Here is a 17,500-nt window from a genome sequence, read left to right as displayed (position 1 = left end):
AATAAACTGCAGTGGATACCTTCATTATTGTTCACTGGGGGAAACTGATGCCCAAATATAGAAAAATGAAAGAAAGAAAGAAGGAAAGAAAACAAAAATGAAAGAAAGAACAAAAAAGGAAAGAAAGAAGGAAAGAAGGAAAAAAGGAAAGAAAGAATAAAAAAGAAAGAAAGAATAAAAGAAGGAAAGAAAGAAAAAAGGAAAGAAAGAATAAAAAGTAAAGAGACCTGGCTGGAGAAATAAAGAAGAAAAAGGGAAAGAATAAAAAAAGAAAGAAAGAATAAAAAAGGAAGAAAGAATAAAAAGTAAAGAAAGAAAGAATAAAAAAGGAAAGAAAGAATAAAAAAGGGAAGAAAGAATAAAAGTAAGAAAGAATAAATAAGAATAAAAGAAAAAAAAGAATAATAAAGGAAAAAAGAATAAAAAGAAAGAAAGAATAAAAAGAAAGAATAAAAAAGGAAAGAAAGAATAAAAAAGGAAGAAAGAATAAAAGTAATAAAGAATAAAAAAGAATAAAGGAAAAAAGAATAAAAAGAAAGAATAAAAGAAAAAAGAATAAAAAAGGGAAGAAAGAATAAAAAAGGAAAGAAAGAATAAAAGAAAGAAAGAATAAAAAAGGAAAGAAAGAATAAAAGAAAGAAAGAATAAAAAAGGAAAGAAAGAAAGAATAAAAGAAAAAGAATAGAAAAGTAAAGAAAGAATAAAAAAGGAAAGAAAGAATAAAAGAAAGAATAAAAAAGGAAAGAAAGAAAGAATAAAAGAAAAAGAATAGAAAAGTAAAGAAAGAATAAAAAAGGAAAGAAAGAATAAAAGAAAAAGAATAGAAAAGTAAAGAAAGAATAAAAAAGGAAAGAAAGAATAAAAGAAAGAATAAAAAAGGAAAGAAAGAAAGAATAAAAGAAAAAGAATAGAAAAGTAAAGAAAGAATAAAAAAGGAAAGAAAGAATAAAAAAGGAAAGAAAGAATAAAAGAAAGAATAAAAAAGGAAAGAAAGAAAGAATAAAAGAAAAAGAATAGAAAAGTAAAGAAAGAATAAAAAAGAAAGAAAGAATAAAAAGAAAAAAGAATAAAAAAGAAAGAATAAAAGAAAAAAGAATAAAAGAAAAAAGAATAAAAAAGGAAAGAAAGAATAAAAAAGGAAAGAAAGAAAAAAGAATAAAAAAGAAAGAATAAAAGAAAAAAGAATAAAAGAAAAAAGAATAAAAGAAAGAATAAAAGAAAGAAAGAATAAAAGAAAGAATAAAAGAAAGAAAGAATAAAAGAAAGAAAGAATAAAAAAGGAAAGAAAGAAAAAAAGAATAAAAAGAAAAAAAGAATAAAAAAGGAAAGAAAGAATAAAAAGAAAGAAAGAATAAAAAAGGAAAGAAAGAAAGAACAAAAAAGAAAGAAAGAATAAAAAAGGAAAAAAAGAATAAAAAAGAAAGAAAGAATAAAAGAAAGAATAAAAAAGGAAAGAAAGACAGAAGTCTCTCTCTCTCTATTCCTGTAGGCAGGTGATTGGATGAGTCTGGTGGCGGTCATGCTCACTGACCTCATGGACAGGAAGTTTCTCCCACACATGCGACCAGCCAATCAGGAGGAGCAGGAAGTGGTCAGAGAGGTGAGAGAGGTGGAGGCGTGTCTGCTTAGGTGAGTCAGCTGAGTTTGAAATAATATAATACCGCACAGCTCACACTGTTATTCCAGAATATATACTGTACACAGAATGCACATTTTCTGTATATTTATGCAAATGTTGCAGTTCACAACCAGAGCAGCTGTCACACTGAACACGGAAGGTCAAGATGATACAGTATTCCATGCAGTGTGCTTCACTGTATACTACATACTTTAGCAAATTTAGGTCATCTATGTATTCCATGCATACAGAAAACTCACACAATGTGCATTGCCGATACCGATAACTGAGGTGGTGGAAGGGCAGATAACCGATTAATCGGTCAATAGATTTTAAAATTAATTTATAGAATGTAAAAAAAAAAAATTGTACATCTTTCCTCACTATGACAGGCACAGATATACAGTAGAGGCTACAAGTGTCCAAAATGAATAAAACCACAAATGTAGTTTATCGTTCAACCAAAATCAATAATAACCAGAATAAATATGCTGCACAGCGCGGGACTTTTAAGTATAAACAAGCCCAAAACACAAGGGACTCTTATTTTGAAATGACGGAGACTTGGCTACATTACAGTGCTCTATAGTTAAGTAGGCTATGTACCAAATTAAGCTTTTTATAACCTATATATTGACCAGATGAAGGGTTTTGTACATGTATTAGAGACAATATGTGCGCTGCGGACAGGGATTGTTTCTATATAGTCGCGTTTTTCTTTGCATGCCCTGTTATACAGTAAAACCAAGGCGAGTCGTCCAGCGCCGGCCACAGAGGAACATGGAAGAATAATATTAATAATAAAACAACTAATAGCAACTATCGGCATAGATTTCTGCCAATAACCGATAGTTCCAAAAACCAAATATCGGCACCGATAAATCATAAACCGATATATCGGTCTATTTTGTGTCACTGTTGTTGTTTGACAGGTGTAAGACTAAACTCATTGCATCTCTGGCTCGATGTCGAATCAAACATGATCTTCTGACCATTGACAACATCCTGCCCAAGAATATACAACGCAAACAAGAGAGAGCGTCTCACCTGCCGCTGTACGCATGGGTCAACACGCTCCGAACCAGGTATACACACACACCAGTGTTTCCTGCACTGCTATATGGAAGTAAATTAATGACAAAAGTCTTTGAAACAAAAAAGCATGCTGAATTGCACTAATTGAAAAATAAAAGCATAGCATTAACAGTGCTTGCATTTTTGGGGGGATTCAATTTCAGATGGTTGTATATATAATCTATTGAAATCATTTTGCACAAAATTTCATCATTAAAAAAAATTCAATAATAAATATTCACCTTCCAAAGTTCAGTTCCAAAAAAATCTTTTTTTTTTATTTTTTATTTTTTTAGATTTCGTCTTTATTATTTAACAGGTAATATTCGGTCTAGTGGTCGACCGATATGGGTTTTTTAATGGCCGATGCCGATATCCAGACAGCAGGGTGGCCGATAGGCCGATACAATGCCGATATATCACACAATTATATATAGTAAATAACAAACATAAAATTGCTAAAAAAAAAATAACTCTTATTAAGCGCTATATTTACTCAATTTTATACAAAACTAAAAAAAATATATCGTGTTTTAAATGGTAGATAGCAGTTTCTTCAGATTTCCGTTTAGTCATTAAATTTTTGCAATTTATTTGCACATGAAGAAATTGTTAATATATAAGAAAGAATGGAATAACAGTACACACATGGCATGTGCGCATTAACAATCGCATTTACTCAGAAAATACAGAATCAAACCAATTGTACATACAGTGCATAGTGAATAAGACATTTACTTATAGCACACGTGAAGCGCTTTTACTTTGGGCTGCATCTGAAAATGTAGGCAGCTGACTTGCTACCTAATCAGTTAATGGCTTATCTGACAGCTGTTTTGAATGAATGGAACTCTTATGGAAACTGATCTCCGGACAGTTTGAAATGCACCTTATTTTCATCCTACCTCCATATACAGCCTCCAGAGGCAGCATTTTCCGCCTTGAAATTTCACTCACACGCTCGTGCGGATCCATCGCAGAGCAGCAATCTCTTGACAGTTTAAATGGCCTGGATCGCCTGCTTGGATTGTCATGGACTGACCATCATGATTTGTGAATGAGAGGAAATTTTGATCCTGAAGTTTTTGATTCTGGCTAATAGCCTGATTGCCAACCATGTTAAAATAAAATGATACATTATAAATTCTGAATCTATGTACTGATTATCATTGTCACATGTCTGTCAAACATGTTGAGTGATCCAAACATCATCTGCAGCCTGAAACTGAACTTTTGATCAGATTTTAGGAGTGAATGCACTTAACTGCATAGAGAGCTATAGGGTGCTCCCTTGCTCCCTATTTAGTGAATGACTCAACCTCCAGTGTGCTGTCTGTCTGCACTGGTCTCAGAACAGTTTGAAATGCACCTTATTTTCATCCTAACTCCATATAAAGCCTCTGAAAGACACATTTATCAGTTTTTGAATGCATCCATTAATTATCAATGTGATAATACACAGTGAATATAGGAATGCGTTTACTAATGTATAATGAATATGTACAGTGATAACAAAATAAAATATTACAAAATGTATATTAAAATGAAGTGAAATGACCCACAGATGTGTTCATGTTGAAAGTTATTCAAAATAATATGTTTTTTCTATTTTGAGGAAATACAGTGCCATTGTACACGTATGTTGGATGTTTATCAGTGCACTGACGTGCGAAAAATTAACATATTTTTTAAAGCGGGATATCAATCGAAACTAGAGACTCTACACTTTACAACCAAACAGGTTTCAATGAAAAAACGTAAAAACTTTTTCTCCATTGGGCCTGGGTATCTCAGCGAGTATTGACGCTGACTGTCACACCTGGAGTCATGAGTTTGAATCCAGGGCGTGCTGAGTGACTCCAGTCAGGTCTCCTAAGCAACCAAATTGGCCCGGTTGCTAGGGAGGGTAGAGTCACATGGGGTAACCTCCTCGTGGTCGTGATTAGTGGTTCTCGCTCTCAATGGGGCGTGTGGTAAGTTGTGCGTGGATCGTGGAGAGTAGCATGAGCCTCCACATGCTGTGAGTCTCCGCGGTGTCATGCACAACGAGTCACGTGATAAGATGCATGGATTGACGTCTCAGAAGCGGAGGCAACTGAGACTTGTCCTCCAGCACCCGGATTGAGGTGAGTAACAGCGCCACCATGAGGACCTACTAAGTAGTGGGAATTGGGCATTCCAAATTGGGAGAAAAGGGGATAAAATAAATAAATAAATAATAATAGCTGCTTTGAAATGATGTGTGCTTTGTAAAGTGCTATACAAATAAAAATTACTTGACTTTCTTACCAGAGGCACTTTTGTTGGCGCTGTATCTGTAGGAGCGCTTCAAGGAAATCGGCATCATGTTGTTGTGTCACGTGACTCGGTGCGGCAGAAGTTTAACCATTAAAAGACAGTCTAGAGTCTTGTCTAGAGTATTCAGTCGGTTTAAATTCATTTAAATTATACGTTGCGTATAGCGAAGCCAAAATACAACGTCCACGCATGTGGACACGGGGTCGCAGGAGGATAAAGATGAAATTAATAATAAAAAAACCCTGAATATTTGGGAATTGAATTTTGGAAAGTGAATATTTATTATTTAATATTCAGTTATGAAATTTTGTGCGAAATGTTTTCAATTGAAATACTCACCGCTTAAATATACAACTATATGAAATTGCATCCCCAAAAAAAGCAAAATTGTCAATTAGTGCAATTCATTCTGCTTTTTATTTCAAATATATTTGTCATTATAATACTTCCATTCCGCTATTCTGAATCTACAGTACTCTATTTCACTAGTCTGAATTAAATGTGATGAGATAAATAGACTGGGCACTGCAAAATAATACAAAGACAATAAACAGACAACACATCTTTCTTTTGTGCTATTATTTTCTGCCTGCATGCAAAAACAAATCTCAAACACTCTCACACACATCTCCTTTCATATGTTGCTGCTGTATATGATTTTCAGTGGAAATTATTTATTGTTCATGAGTTACAAAGATGTGTGTGTGTGTGTGTGTGAGTGTGTGTCAATGTGATTTATAGTTCTGATGTTGCATTATTTTGCTTCTCCTCAGTTTAACCTCCATTCTGGAGTGACCAGCCTTATTTCAAATGGTATGTGTGTGTGTGTTTGTGTAATATGTGGCTATAAATTTCACTGAGTTGAGGACAGATCCAATCACCAGCACTAGAGGACACACACACACACACACACACACACACACACACACACACACACTGAGTTGCTCTTGGCTTACATTTGACACTTTATTTAATCTGTGTGTGTGTAGTTTGGAGGAGGTCATCGGTGTGTTACACACATCAGGTTTCTTTTGCGTTAAATCTGTCGGGCAGTTGGAAGGACAGAGCTTCTGTAAGGACCCTCACTGTCACGACCTGCTGGTGTTTCCCAACAGTGTGAAAACTGAACTGGCCAACACCGGACTACTGACAGACTACAGACTCATTATACAGGTACACACACATACTGTACACACACACACTACCATTAAAATATTATAAACTTAAACTGAGCTCATTAAAACACAGCGTGGCACATTTAATCTAATTTAGATTCATCTTTACTCTTCTATAAGAGCACCTGAGGGACCTGACTGGCAAAACTGTAATAATCAAGACAAAAAAGATTTATTCCATGTCAAATCAACCAAATTTCATAAACTTCCACAGATGAATTTTTTACAATTTTGTTGAAATTTCCTGAAGAAAGATAGCCATAAATGATGATGAGATCCAAAATATGAAATGCCATTGATCAATATTTATTGAGTAATCCAATTGTTTTAAAATGGGGTCAAAATGACAGTTTTCATTTATGATTTTGGAGCAAAACTACAGGTAAAAAAAAATAACCTTTTTAAGGTGTCAGTGTCATGATTTTATTTTTACACAGAGATAGACAGATCTATTATTAAAATCAGATGACTTCAGCACCTCTTGTTGCATTATACGCCAATAGTGTGAGTCCAAAAATGGGGGAAAACACTTTTTTGTGTTGTTTTATCAAAGTTGGAGTGCCTATAACTTCAGAAGTATTTAATATATATTTTTATCCTTTCATAATCTGTTTCAGAACAAACTTTTCTTATTGTATATTCATTTATAAGGCCCTATATGGTTAATTCCCAGAGATATGGAGCTCTAAATGTGGCTCTGTCTGTAAACTGTAAAATTGTAAAATTGAAAAAAATGCCTTTAAATTCTTCTGCAGACAAGAGGGTGACTATGAGCCACACCCAAACACATATTTGCTTATACTGTATCTTATAAACGATGAAATGAATCCAAATTAGTTTGATAGTTTTTTTTGTCAGGAGCATCTCTAGATGATACACACTAAATTTTGTGCAAATCAGACGAACGAACTGTGACGCTTTTGAAAAAGTACAGTAGGTTGTTTAAAAAGAAAATCAAAGTGGAAGAAAGAGATCTTGCAGAGATGAAATATGACCATTTCATTGGGGGCACTGAATGATTCAGAAAATAAATAATTTTGATTCTAGCCCATACGATTCCAGAGTTAAAAGCAAAAGTGTAAATGTCCTGATTATAGCGCCACCTAGTGTCAGATAGATGTGTATATGTGTGCCTGAGTACTGGGGGTGGGGGATTTGGGACCATCCCACCAAGTTTGGGATGTCCACAATTTACAGTCTTCATACCATGTGACCCACATTTGGTAAAAATATATTCCTACCATCTGAGCCATTTAAGCTTGAGGTTCCACTTGTTTTCAGCAGGGGGCAGTAAGCGAAAGTCCAGCTGCACAGACAACAAACACACTCAGACTTGTTCGACACTAGAGACAGCGCAAGATGAGAACGTGTTCTTGCGTTCAAACACAGCTGGACGGCGCACAATTCTGAATATAGGGATCTCAAGACGTGCTTTTCTAAGTTTCAAACTACGTTTATGTCGTACCTAAATCAAATCGAGAAACTCCAAAAGTGTCCGTCTGACGAATGTGTACATTGCTGCATCCTTAGAAAAGCCATTATAATAAAACTATTTCAAACAGATTGACGAATTCAATTGCAAAATGGATTGCTGTGAACGGTAGGCCAATGATAGACTTACAGTATGTTCAACAATATGGAAATAAACAATATATTGCTTTCTAAAGCCACTTTTTGTATTTTCTACAAAAAAGCCACAGGAATTTAATGCATTTGAACCATCTGTATTATTTTGCATTTTTTAAATATAACTGTTTATAATTATTTACTTTCAATATGTGTTGAATTATTATTTGAGGGGCTTTCTCAGCAAATATTTATATATTAATTTGATTAATTAATCAGCATATCATGTAAAAAAAAAATGAGCGATTGACAGCCTTAGTAAAACTGATTAATTTGCGCATGAAGCCACATTTAGAGCTCCATATCTCTGGGATTTAACCATACAGGGTCTTAAAAATGAATGTGCAAAAAGAAAAGTTTGTTCTGAATCAGAACCTAAAAGGATATTAAGATATCTTTAAGACTTCTGGAGTTACAGGCACTCCAACTTTGGAAAAACAACATAAAAAAGAGTTTTTTTGCCATTTTTGGACTCACACTATTGGCGTATAATGCAACAAGAGGTGCTGAAGTCAACTGATTTCAGTAATAGATATACATATCTCTGTGTAAAAATGAAATCATGACACTGACACCTTAAAAAGGTTATTTTTTTTACCTGTAGTTTTGCTCCAAAATCATAAATGAAAATTGTCATTTTGGTTATCATCATAAATTATGTTGATCTAAAGAAAAAGTATGAACAAAATAATAAACATCAGCCAGGGACATTTCAGAAATCCGGTTGATTTGACATGGAATAACCCTTTAGGAAAAGTCGTGTTGTGTGTGTAATGATGTGTGTAGTGTGTGTAATGATGTGTGTTGTGTGTTTGTAGGATAAGTCATGTTGTGTGAGTCCCTGGGCGCTGCGATCCCTACTGGCTGATGGAGGCGATGTCCTCATGGCGGGATGTTTCTCCGCGCTGACGGTCGCACACGTGGCTGCAGTGACTGCGTCTGCGCACACACACACTGAAACACACACGTCATCACCTGATCAGTCAAACTCTCACAGGCAGAAAACAGTGTTTGTGTGTTTGGAAGATCGACTGCTTTCGCTGAGAGAAGAACTGCAGGAAACACTCATCAAACTGGGCTGCCAGAGTAAGTGCTTTTACAGTGGCCACCAAAAATGCCTAAATAAAGCCTAAAATATCCCCAGAAGTGAAGCCTGTGGTCATTATAATTGACAACCTCATTATAATTCACGTTTTGTGTGTGTGTGTTTCAGATGTGAAGTTGCTCTCAGAGTCTCTTCACACTCTGGATGTTTCCGACTCACGTCTTCAGAAGGTTCATGTGATCATTTTGATGCCAGTGTGTTCAATGTCTGCTGTGAGCAACCCTATAGATTATATAATGCAGGAAAACAGAGGTACATTCACATTAAAAAACATCCTCTATGTAAGTATGCAAGTGCACAGTTCCACTGAACAAACTTAGCATGCATTCTTGCGTTACTGTGGCGGTACTCAAGGGGGCGATAGAGTTTCTTTCAAATGTTTGTGCTAGTAAACCAAATGTGTCATCATTCAGGTAGCTGCTATAAACATGTCAACGTTGAACTAACGGTCAAGATTCTGCTCAAACTGTTTCTCCGCCATGAACTGACCATAGAAGACCGTTAGTGCTAGTGCCCGACATAGCGCCCCTAAAAAGTGCCCTTTGAAATCAGCCCTCAGTTTGAGTGTGAAACTGAACATCTAAATTCACGCATGAATTGAATACTGGACAGAAACTCAGACCCGTCAGTTTAATGTGAGTATTGTGGATGTGTTTCAGACACTGAACTCCTGCTGGATCTGTCTCAGGGTGCCATTTCTCCAGATAAACTCCAGACGCTCGTGTGCCAACAGATAACAGACCTGCAGCGCACCCTGCTCTGTAAGTGTGTGTGTGTGCCTGTATAATATGGCTGCGAAATAAAATCTAAACCGCGATTTAATTAAATAAATAAATAGTCTGCATGCACTTCTCACTTCATAGTTAATGTGTGCTGCTCTGTCTTGTCTGTATTGTGTTGGTGCATTCATTTGTCAGATGTGTAACCCTTTTTTTTTTTTTTTTGATGATGATGATGATGATACCATTTCTTCTTCACTGAAGTAAGAACAATAAAACTTATATACACTTCTATAAGTTGAAACATAAAGGAAATATGAGAATGTGACATAAATTGGAGGCAGATTGCTGCCATCTGGTGAACAAAATATAAATAACATGAGTTGAACACCATGTCATGTCAGTAACAGCCAGTAGATGACTGTAGACACATACTGTGTAGTCTGATGACTTATTGTAAACTAATTTTATATTTTATCACAAGATATGCATTTAGATATATATTTAGACATTATCAAACTATTATTGGTCAAAGTTTAGCATTTTAAAATTGATTTGAAGTGTCAGTTTTTGTAGTTAATGTCATTATGATTGCAATCAAACCTGACCATGGTGTTACAAAGAGAAGACACAGAATAAGCATTTTTCTACCAATAAATTATTTCAAACATAAAAATGTAATAACTCAAAGTAAATGCATAATAATGTCAAGAAAATGAACTTCAAGAAACAGAAATGAACTGCAAAATTCTGAAAATTAAATTAGAGTATAAAACAGAAGAATCAGAGTAGATATTTTGCAATTTCAAACTTTCTAAAGTAAAAATGTATTTTGCAAACATGTGTGTGTGTGTGTCTGTCTATGTGTGTGTGTGTGTGTGTGTGTGTGTGTGTGTGTGTGTGAGTTGGTTTTGGTGGTTTACGAGGACATTTAGGTTATACACTAGTCGTTATGAGGGTATTATGCTATAAATGTGGTTTATGAGGACATTTCTAGTGTCCCCATAATTCAACGGCTTAAAAAAACATACTAAATGATGTTTTATTGAAAATGTAAAAATGCCACAAGGTTTCAGTAATGCTTAGGTTTAGGGGTAAGATTACAGTTGGGGGATAGAATAGTAAATTTGTACAAGGTAAAAAATCATTATGTCTGAGAGTCCTCGCAAACCACCAATACCAACGTGTGTGTGTGTGTGTGTGTGTGTTCTGCATTGTGAGTGTGTTATCGTCTCAACCCTTCATTTCTGAGTGTGTGTGGTTAGCATTATGACTGATTTATTGTTTTGTTTTTTTTGACAATTGTAAAAAAAAAAAAAAAAAGCTCTGTGTTATAGTCTCACCAGTTCATTTTTGTGTGTGTGAAAGTGTGTGTGAGTGGGTGTGTATGTTTTGCACTGAGGATGTTTTAGAGTCTCACCCTGTAATTTCTGTCTGTTTTTTCTGCATTGTGGCTGAATTATTGGTTGTATTTGACAGATTTTAAAAAATTGCTCTTTTTTGGTCTTTCTCTTTCATTTTCAACGGTCGGTCAATTTTGACCGTGAATACCAAAGGTGTCGCTATTTTTTTTACGAGCACTTAGACATATCGAATCAAGCCCAATTTTTTTTTTTTTTTGTATGTTCAGATGGCAAATGGAGGAAAAGTCACCATTTTTATTAAATAAGGAAAATGTATTTTGGTCAAAAATGACCGAATACCATAGGAGGGTTAAAATGAGGATTATGTTGTGAACTCTGCTACATCCAGAAACTCTTAAGGTGTTCCTGCATTTTCCGACAAAATATAAGCTTGATTATATTATAAAATAAAAGCTTGATATATTGCTGTTGTATAATAATAATAATAATAATAATTATAAAAATTAGATTACAATATATTATTCAAGTTGACCGGGTTCCAAAAAAATAACGATGATAAAAACAGGCAAACAATGGACTGGTACAATGTGAATATGAAGAAAACTGTATTTTTTTTTGCTCTTTGTTTCACTGTTTTATTTATGATTTTTCTTTTTTTTTTGGCACAATACAATTTGATGGAATTTTGTTATGAAATTTAAATGTGTAAATCTGAAAAGTAGGCTAAAATATTTATGTGAGTGTAGGTTTTTTTTTATCATATCGTAGTTTAAATCGCAATCGCAATATTTTCAGTATAAACACAATATGACTTTTTGTCCAAATCATGCAGCCCTACTGTATAATGACTCTGTGTGTGTTTTGTGTTGAATTAAAGCATGTGTATATGTGTGTGTGTAGTTCCTAAGGTACGTTCAGTGCTGTACTCCACATGTTCAATGTACTCGGAGGAGAACGAGGAGCTGCTCGAGAGAGTTCTTTCAGAATCACAGGAGAACAGCTCCACAGCGCCGCCCTACAGGTGTGTGTGGGTTTACTTTTGTGCTAAATCTAACAAAATGTCCTCAAAGGTAAAAATTATTTGCACTGTAAATAAAGTAAATATGATTTGTAGTGGTCGACCAATATATCGATCGGTCGATAAATTGGCCAATATTTGCTATTTTTACATTTTCTGCATAAAATGTGCTATGAGTAAATATCATATTCACTATGCACTGTATGTACAATTAGTTTGATTCTGTCTTTTGTGAGAAAATGCGATTGCTAATGCGCACATACCATCCGTGGTTGCTGGACTACTGTGTGTACTGTTATTTCCTTCATCCTAATATATAAAACATTTTTTATGTGCAAATACATTGTGTGTTTTAAATAGTAGATTCTGTTTAGTCATCCAATTTTAGCAATCTTATTTTTTTTATTATTATTTTTACAAAGTTAAAGTTTTGTGTGAAATTTTTAGCAACTCTAGTGCTAAATAAAAGGCAATTTTATGTATATGTTATTTACTATATTAAATTGTGTTTAATATAATTGTGCTTTGCCAATTAAAACCCATATTGGTAGACCACTAATCGTTTGTTTTTGTAGGTGAAATGTGTCATTTTTCTCTCTCTCTTTTTATTTATTTATTGCTTGAAGGAATAAAAATATTTTAAAAATACATCAATGAAAACCCCAAGATGCCAATGAAAAAATATATCAGGAAAAAAATAACTAATGAAAAATACATTAATACAGAAGCCCTGAATCGCACCGTGAAAAAAAATTTCAGTAGGGGAAATTTTTTTTTTTTTAGTGCCTTCCTTTTTATGTCCTACATTTTTTTTCTCTCTCTCTCAATTTTTTTTTCTCTCTAAAAAATTTTTTCTATATGAATTTTTTTCTCTCTCTCAAAATCTTTTCTCAAATTTTTTTCTTACATTTATTTTTCTAAAACAAAATGTTTTTTTCTTAAAAATTTTTTTTTTTCTCAAGAGGCAACAGGAGAATTTTTTCTTTTTTTTGCTTGCTAGCTAACAATTAGCATGCAGTACCAACCTCAGCCACCAGGTGCCACTATCAGTAAGCATGAAATCCTTACAAGGTGACAGATGACAGCTGTGGAACTTGAGAGATTGATTTATATAGTTGTATAATACTCTAACAAGAATGTTTTGCAAATCTTAATCAATGAAGAAACATTTATAATGTTTGAAAGTCTACTAATACGTGAAATATTACAATTAAATAAATTTACCTAAGGTTAAATGATATATATATATATATATAATGTATTTTTATTTTTATTTATGTTTTTATTTTTTTTGGGACATTATAAACATGGAAAAGCACATAAAAAGTATATGCTTGCTTGAGGTGCATCAATTTTATATTTAGATTTTAGATTTTATAGACAAAAATGGCAAAAAATATATCAGGAAAAAAAGAACTAATGAAAAATACATTATATTTCATATAGATATATATATATATAAAATGTATTTTTTGACATTAAAAAAATATTTGAACAAAAACGCACATAAAAAAGTGTATGCTTGATACATTTTTTATTCGATAAAAAGACATGCACATAAACTATGATGGAAACACATTTACCAAATATATTCCTAAATTACTAAATATATATATATATATATTTAATTAATAACTTGGATGGAAACATGACTACTTATAATGTAAAAAAAAAAAAAAAAAAAAGGTATATTATTTAAAGGTACAGTTCACCCTAAAATGAAAATTCTGTTACTATTTACTCACACTCATGTGGTTCCAAACCCATATGACTTCTTTTCTTACATGAAACACAAATGGAGATGATAGCCTCAGTCACTGTTCACTTTCATTGCATCTTTTCTCCATACAATAAATGTGAAGGGTTTGGGCTGCTTTGTCTTTTTAATAAATGTATAGAAACAATATCTGTAATAAAGTCTATGATATGCCCTCATTTACACAGCTAGATAAATATGTGTGTTTTACAGGTTGAGTGATCCAGGTCTCCTTCAACACTCTGTGAATGAAGATGAGGAGAAGGACAAATTCTTCAAACTGGAAGCATCAGGTCATAACAATGGCTGCTTCATTGCACTGCTCACAAGACAGGTAAACGTCATATCTTATATAATACAAAGAAAATACTTTAACATCCAAAACATTACACACTTCATCTTTAAAAACTGAGAGAGTGCAGATATTTAGATTTGATTAAAGACTTGGAGCAGATTTGATTGTGTTGTTGTGTATGTTGAGGTTAAAAGCATGCTAAGAAGGTTTGATCTCTTTGCTTCTCTCGTTCATGCACTCATTGAATAATCCCTCTTGTCTGTTGAGGAATCCCGTCTTCCCCTCCCGCTGCTTTCATCTGATGCTAAAAATAACTCAGTCGAGAGAGAGAGAGAGATTACTCTTAATAATGTTTTTCCATTTCACAATTCAGATTAAAATTTGCTTACTGTAATGATGAGGGTTTTGGGTCCGGATGAGTTATTCATTCAGTGCATGATCATATCTTTCAGTATTTTTAGTTAAGGGTACAAACACCACTGCATACTCTCTGCAAGTATGCAAACACAGGACGTGTTGCTCAGCCCCATTGGACAACACCGCGTCCTAACCAGCGTGATCAATCAACCTTAACACAGTAATAAAAATCATCCTTTCTAATTATTTGTTTTTTTGTAGATTAAATCAATCAGTTTACAACAAACACTAACATTGTGGATTAATACTTGACAATTTAAAGTGATAGTTACAGTTCTGTCATCATTTACTCACCCTCATGTCTGTCCTAACCTTATGAATTTCTTTCTTACGTGAAACATGAAAGATGTTAGGCACAATGTTAGCCTCAGTCACCATCAGTTTCATTGTATGAATAGAAGTGAACAGTGACTGAGGCTAATATTGTGCCTAACATCTTTATTTGTGTTACACAGAAGAAGGAAAGTTATATGGGTCTGAAACAACATGAGCGTGAGGAAATGATGACAGAATTTTCATTTTAGGGTGAACTATTCCTTCAAATATTAACCTTTTTTTCCACATTATAAGTAGTTTCCATTCAAGTTATAAATGAAATATATATTCTTAAATTAAATGTTTTTAATTTATTCTGGAATCTCTGTGTTAAATGTGTATCCATCGTAGTTTATGCACGTCTTCTTATCAAAAATGTTTTTTGGGGTCTGGGTAGCTCAGTGGTAAAAGACGCTGGCTAACACCCTTGGAGTTTGCTTGTTCGAATCCCAGGGCGTGCTGAGTGACTCCAGCCAGGTCTCCTAAGCAACCAAATTGGCCCGGTTGCTAGGGAGGGTAGAGTCACATGGGGTAACCTGCTCGTGGTCGCTATAATGTGGTTCTCGCTCTCGGTGGGGCACGTGGTGAGTTGTGCGTGGATGCCGCGGTGGATGGCATGAAGCCTCCACACACGCTATGTCTCCGTGGCAACGCGCTCAACAAGCCACGTGATGAGATGCACAGATTGACGGTCTCAGACGCGGAGGCAACTGAGATTCGTCCTCCACCACCCGGATTGAGGCGAATCACTACGCCACCACGAGGACAAGCAAGCATATGCGCTTTTTTTGCACATTTTGGAGATTTTATTTGCATCTTGGTGTTTTCTTTGATGTATTTTTTTTTATTTATTTTTTTTATAATTTTACCAAAAAATGTGTCTTCCCAATTTGGAATGCCCAATTCCCAATGCGCTCTAAGTCCTCGTGGTGGCGGAGGACGAATCCCAGTTGCCTCCGCGTCTGAGACATCAATCCGCATGGCTTGTTGAGCACATTACCGCGGAGACGTTGCGCGTGTGGAGGCTTTACGCTATTCTCTGCGGCATCCACGCACAACTCACCACACGCCCCACCGAGAGCGAGACCCACATTATAGCAACCACGAGGAGGTTACCCCATGTGACTCAACCCTCCCTAGCAACCGGGCCAATTTTGGTTGCTTAGGAGACCTGGCTGGAGTCACTCTTTGATGTATTTTCCAATATTTATTATAAATGTCCAGAATTATTATTTTTTAATATATATATATATATATATATATATATATGTTGCCATTTTTGTATATTTTAAAATAAAATAAAAATATTCGCCTATGCATACGTATATATTTGTATGCACATTTTGGAGATTTTATTCTCAAAGGAGGTTTAATTTGATGCATTTTAAAATATTTTTAAAATGTTAAATATATATATACAGTATATATATATATATATATATATATATATATAACAGGAAGATTTATTGCTAACAGATATTTTGAAATATATTTATGAAATATTTATAAAATCTATTTTTAATTTATTTTTTCTTGTTATTTGTTTTTGTTGCCATTTTTGTATATTTTAAAAATAAAAAAATTACTCTCCTCAGGTGACCGTTTACATTTATTTTATTTTTATTTATTTATTTATTTATTTTATTTTTTTTGGGGGGGGGGGGGGGGGGGATATTTTATTTGCATCTTTGGGTTTTATTTAATGTATTTTAAAATCTTTTTTTAAAATGTCGTATATATTAGGAAAATATATTGCTTACATTTTTAAATATATTTATAAAGTCTATTTTTAATATATTATTCTTAGTAATTTTTTTCCTGATATTCCTATATATATATATAAATGTTTTTTTTTATTTTTTATTTTTGTTTATTATTATTATTATTATTTATTATTTTTTTTTTTTATTATTTTTTTTTTTTCATTTTTGGAATATTTGGAATTATATATCAGTTAAACATATAGATTGTTATGCATATTATGGAGATTTTATTCACATCTTGGTGTTTCTATCCAGCATTTTTATGTGATATCCCAAAATAAGCATACATGTAAATATTCATGGATGGAAAATTTGCTTAATTGTCATTAAAATAATGCTAAAATGTAAAAAAAATAATAATTATAAATAAATAAATAATGGTGCTTAAAATATTATTTATTTCCTTTATATATATTATCTATATAAATGGAAGTTCAGTTAATACAGCCACTCAACAAAAATAACGTGAAGCGAGCGTTCCACTCAAATCATCACGTTTGTGTTTCAAATTAAAATCAGATTCCCAGATCCGATCACAATTGATCACAAACGCATTTGTGATGGCCGTTAATATTACTTGTGATTGGATCACCCGATACAGATCTTAATACCAGATGTAAACAAGAAGGTTTGCACAACAGAACTCCAAACAACCCAAGAAATGATCAAGCAAACTTGAGTGAAAACAATGACATGACCTCACCTTCATACATGTGTGATATGATGTTAGATTACAGTAATCTGTCATATTTACGTCTCCTCTGACAGGCAGAAAAACCTAATCAACCCTCCATATCTTCTGCCTCCACCAATAAAAGCCACTAATAAACATTATTGTGGGTCGCTGAAGAAGTGCTCATAAAAAGGGTATTAGATGCATGTTGAGAATATTACCGCCCTCGCCCGTAACACACGTGCCCGTAAAGACTTTTATGATGCATCTGTGTGCTCGCACCT

The 17,500-nt window shown here is 33.7% G+C and overlaps 1 protein-coding gene across 1 annotated transcript in view; it reads left to right on the top strand.

Moving 5' to 3' along the window:
- The window catches only part of LOC127412750 (putative methyltransferase NSUN7), a 44,944-nt gene that overhangs the window by 23,803 nt on the left and 3,641 nt on the right, over window positions 1-17,500 (top strand). The window contains 8 exon segments of the mRNA XM_051649362.1: window positions 1,490-1,629; window positions 2,551-2,703; window positions 5,980-6,163; window positions 8,610-8,877; window positions 9,005-9,148; window positions 9,556-9,657; window positions 11,880-12,000; window positions 13,967-14,087. Coding sequence (XP_051505322.1) covers window positions 1,490-1,629; window positions 2,551-2,703; window positions 5,980-6,163; window positions 8,610-8,877; window positions 9,005-9,148; window positions 9,556-9,657; window positions 11,880-12,000; window positions 13,967-14,087 — 1,233 coding nt within the window.

Source organism: Myxocyprinus asiaticus, chromosome 22 (assembly GCF_019703515.2).
Source record: "Myxocyprinus asiaticus isolate MX2 ecotype Aquarium Trade chromosome 22, UBuf_Myxa_2, whole genome shotgun sequence".
Classification (NCBI taxonomy): Eukaryota; Metazoa; Chordata; class Actinopteri; order Cypriniformes; family Catostomidae; genus Myxocyprinus; species Myxocyprinus asiaticus.
Note: the sequence above shows the minus strand (reverse complement) of the source record. Positions and strands in the feature narration are given on the sequence as shown.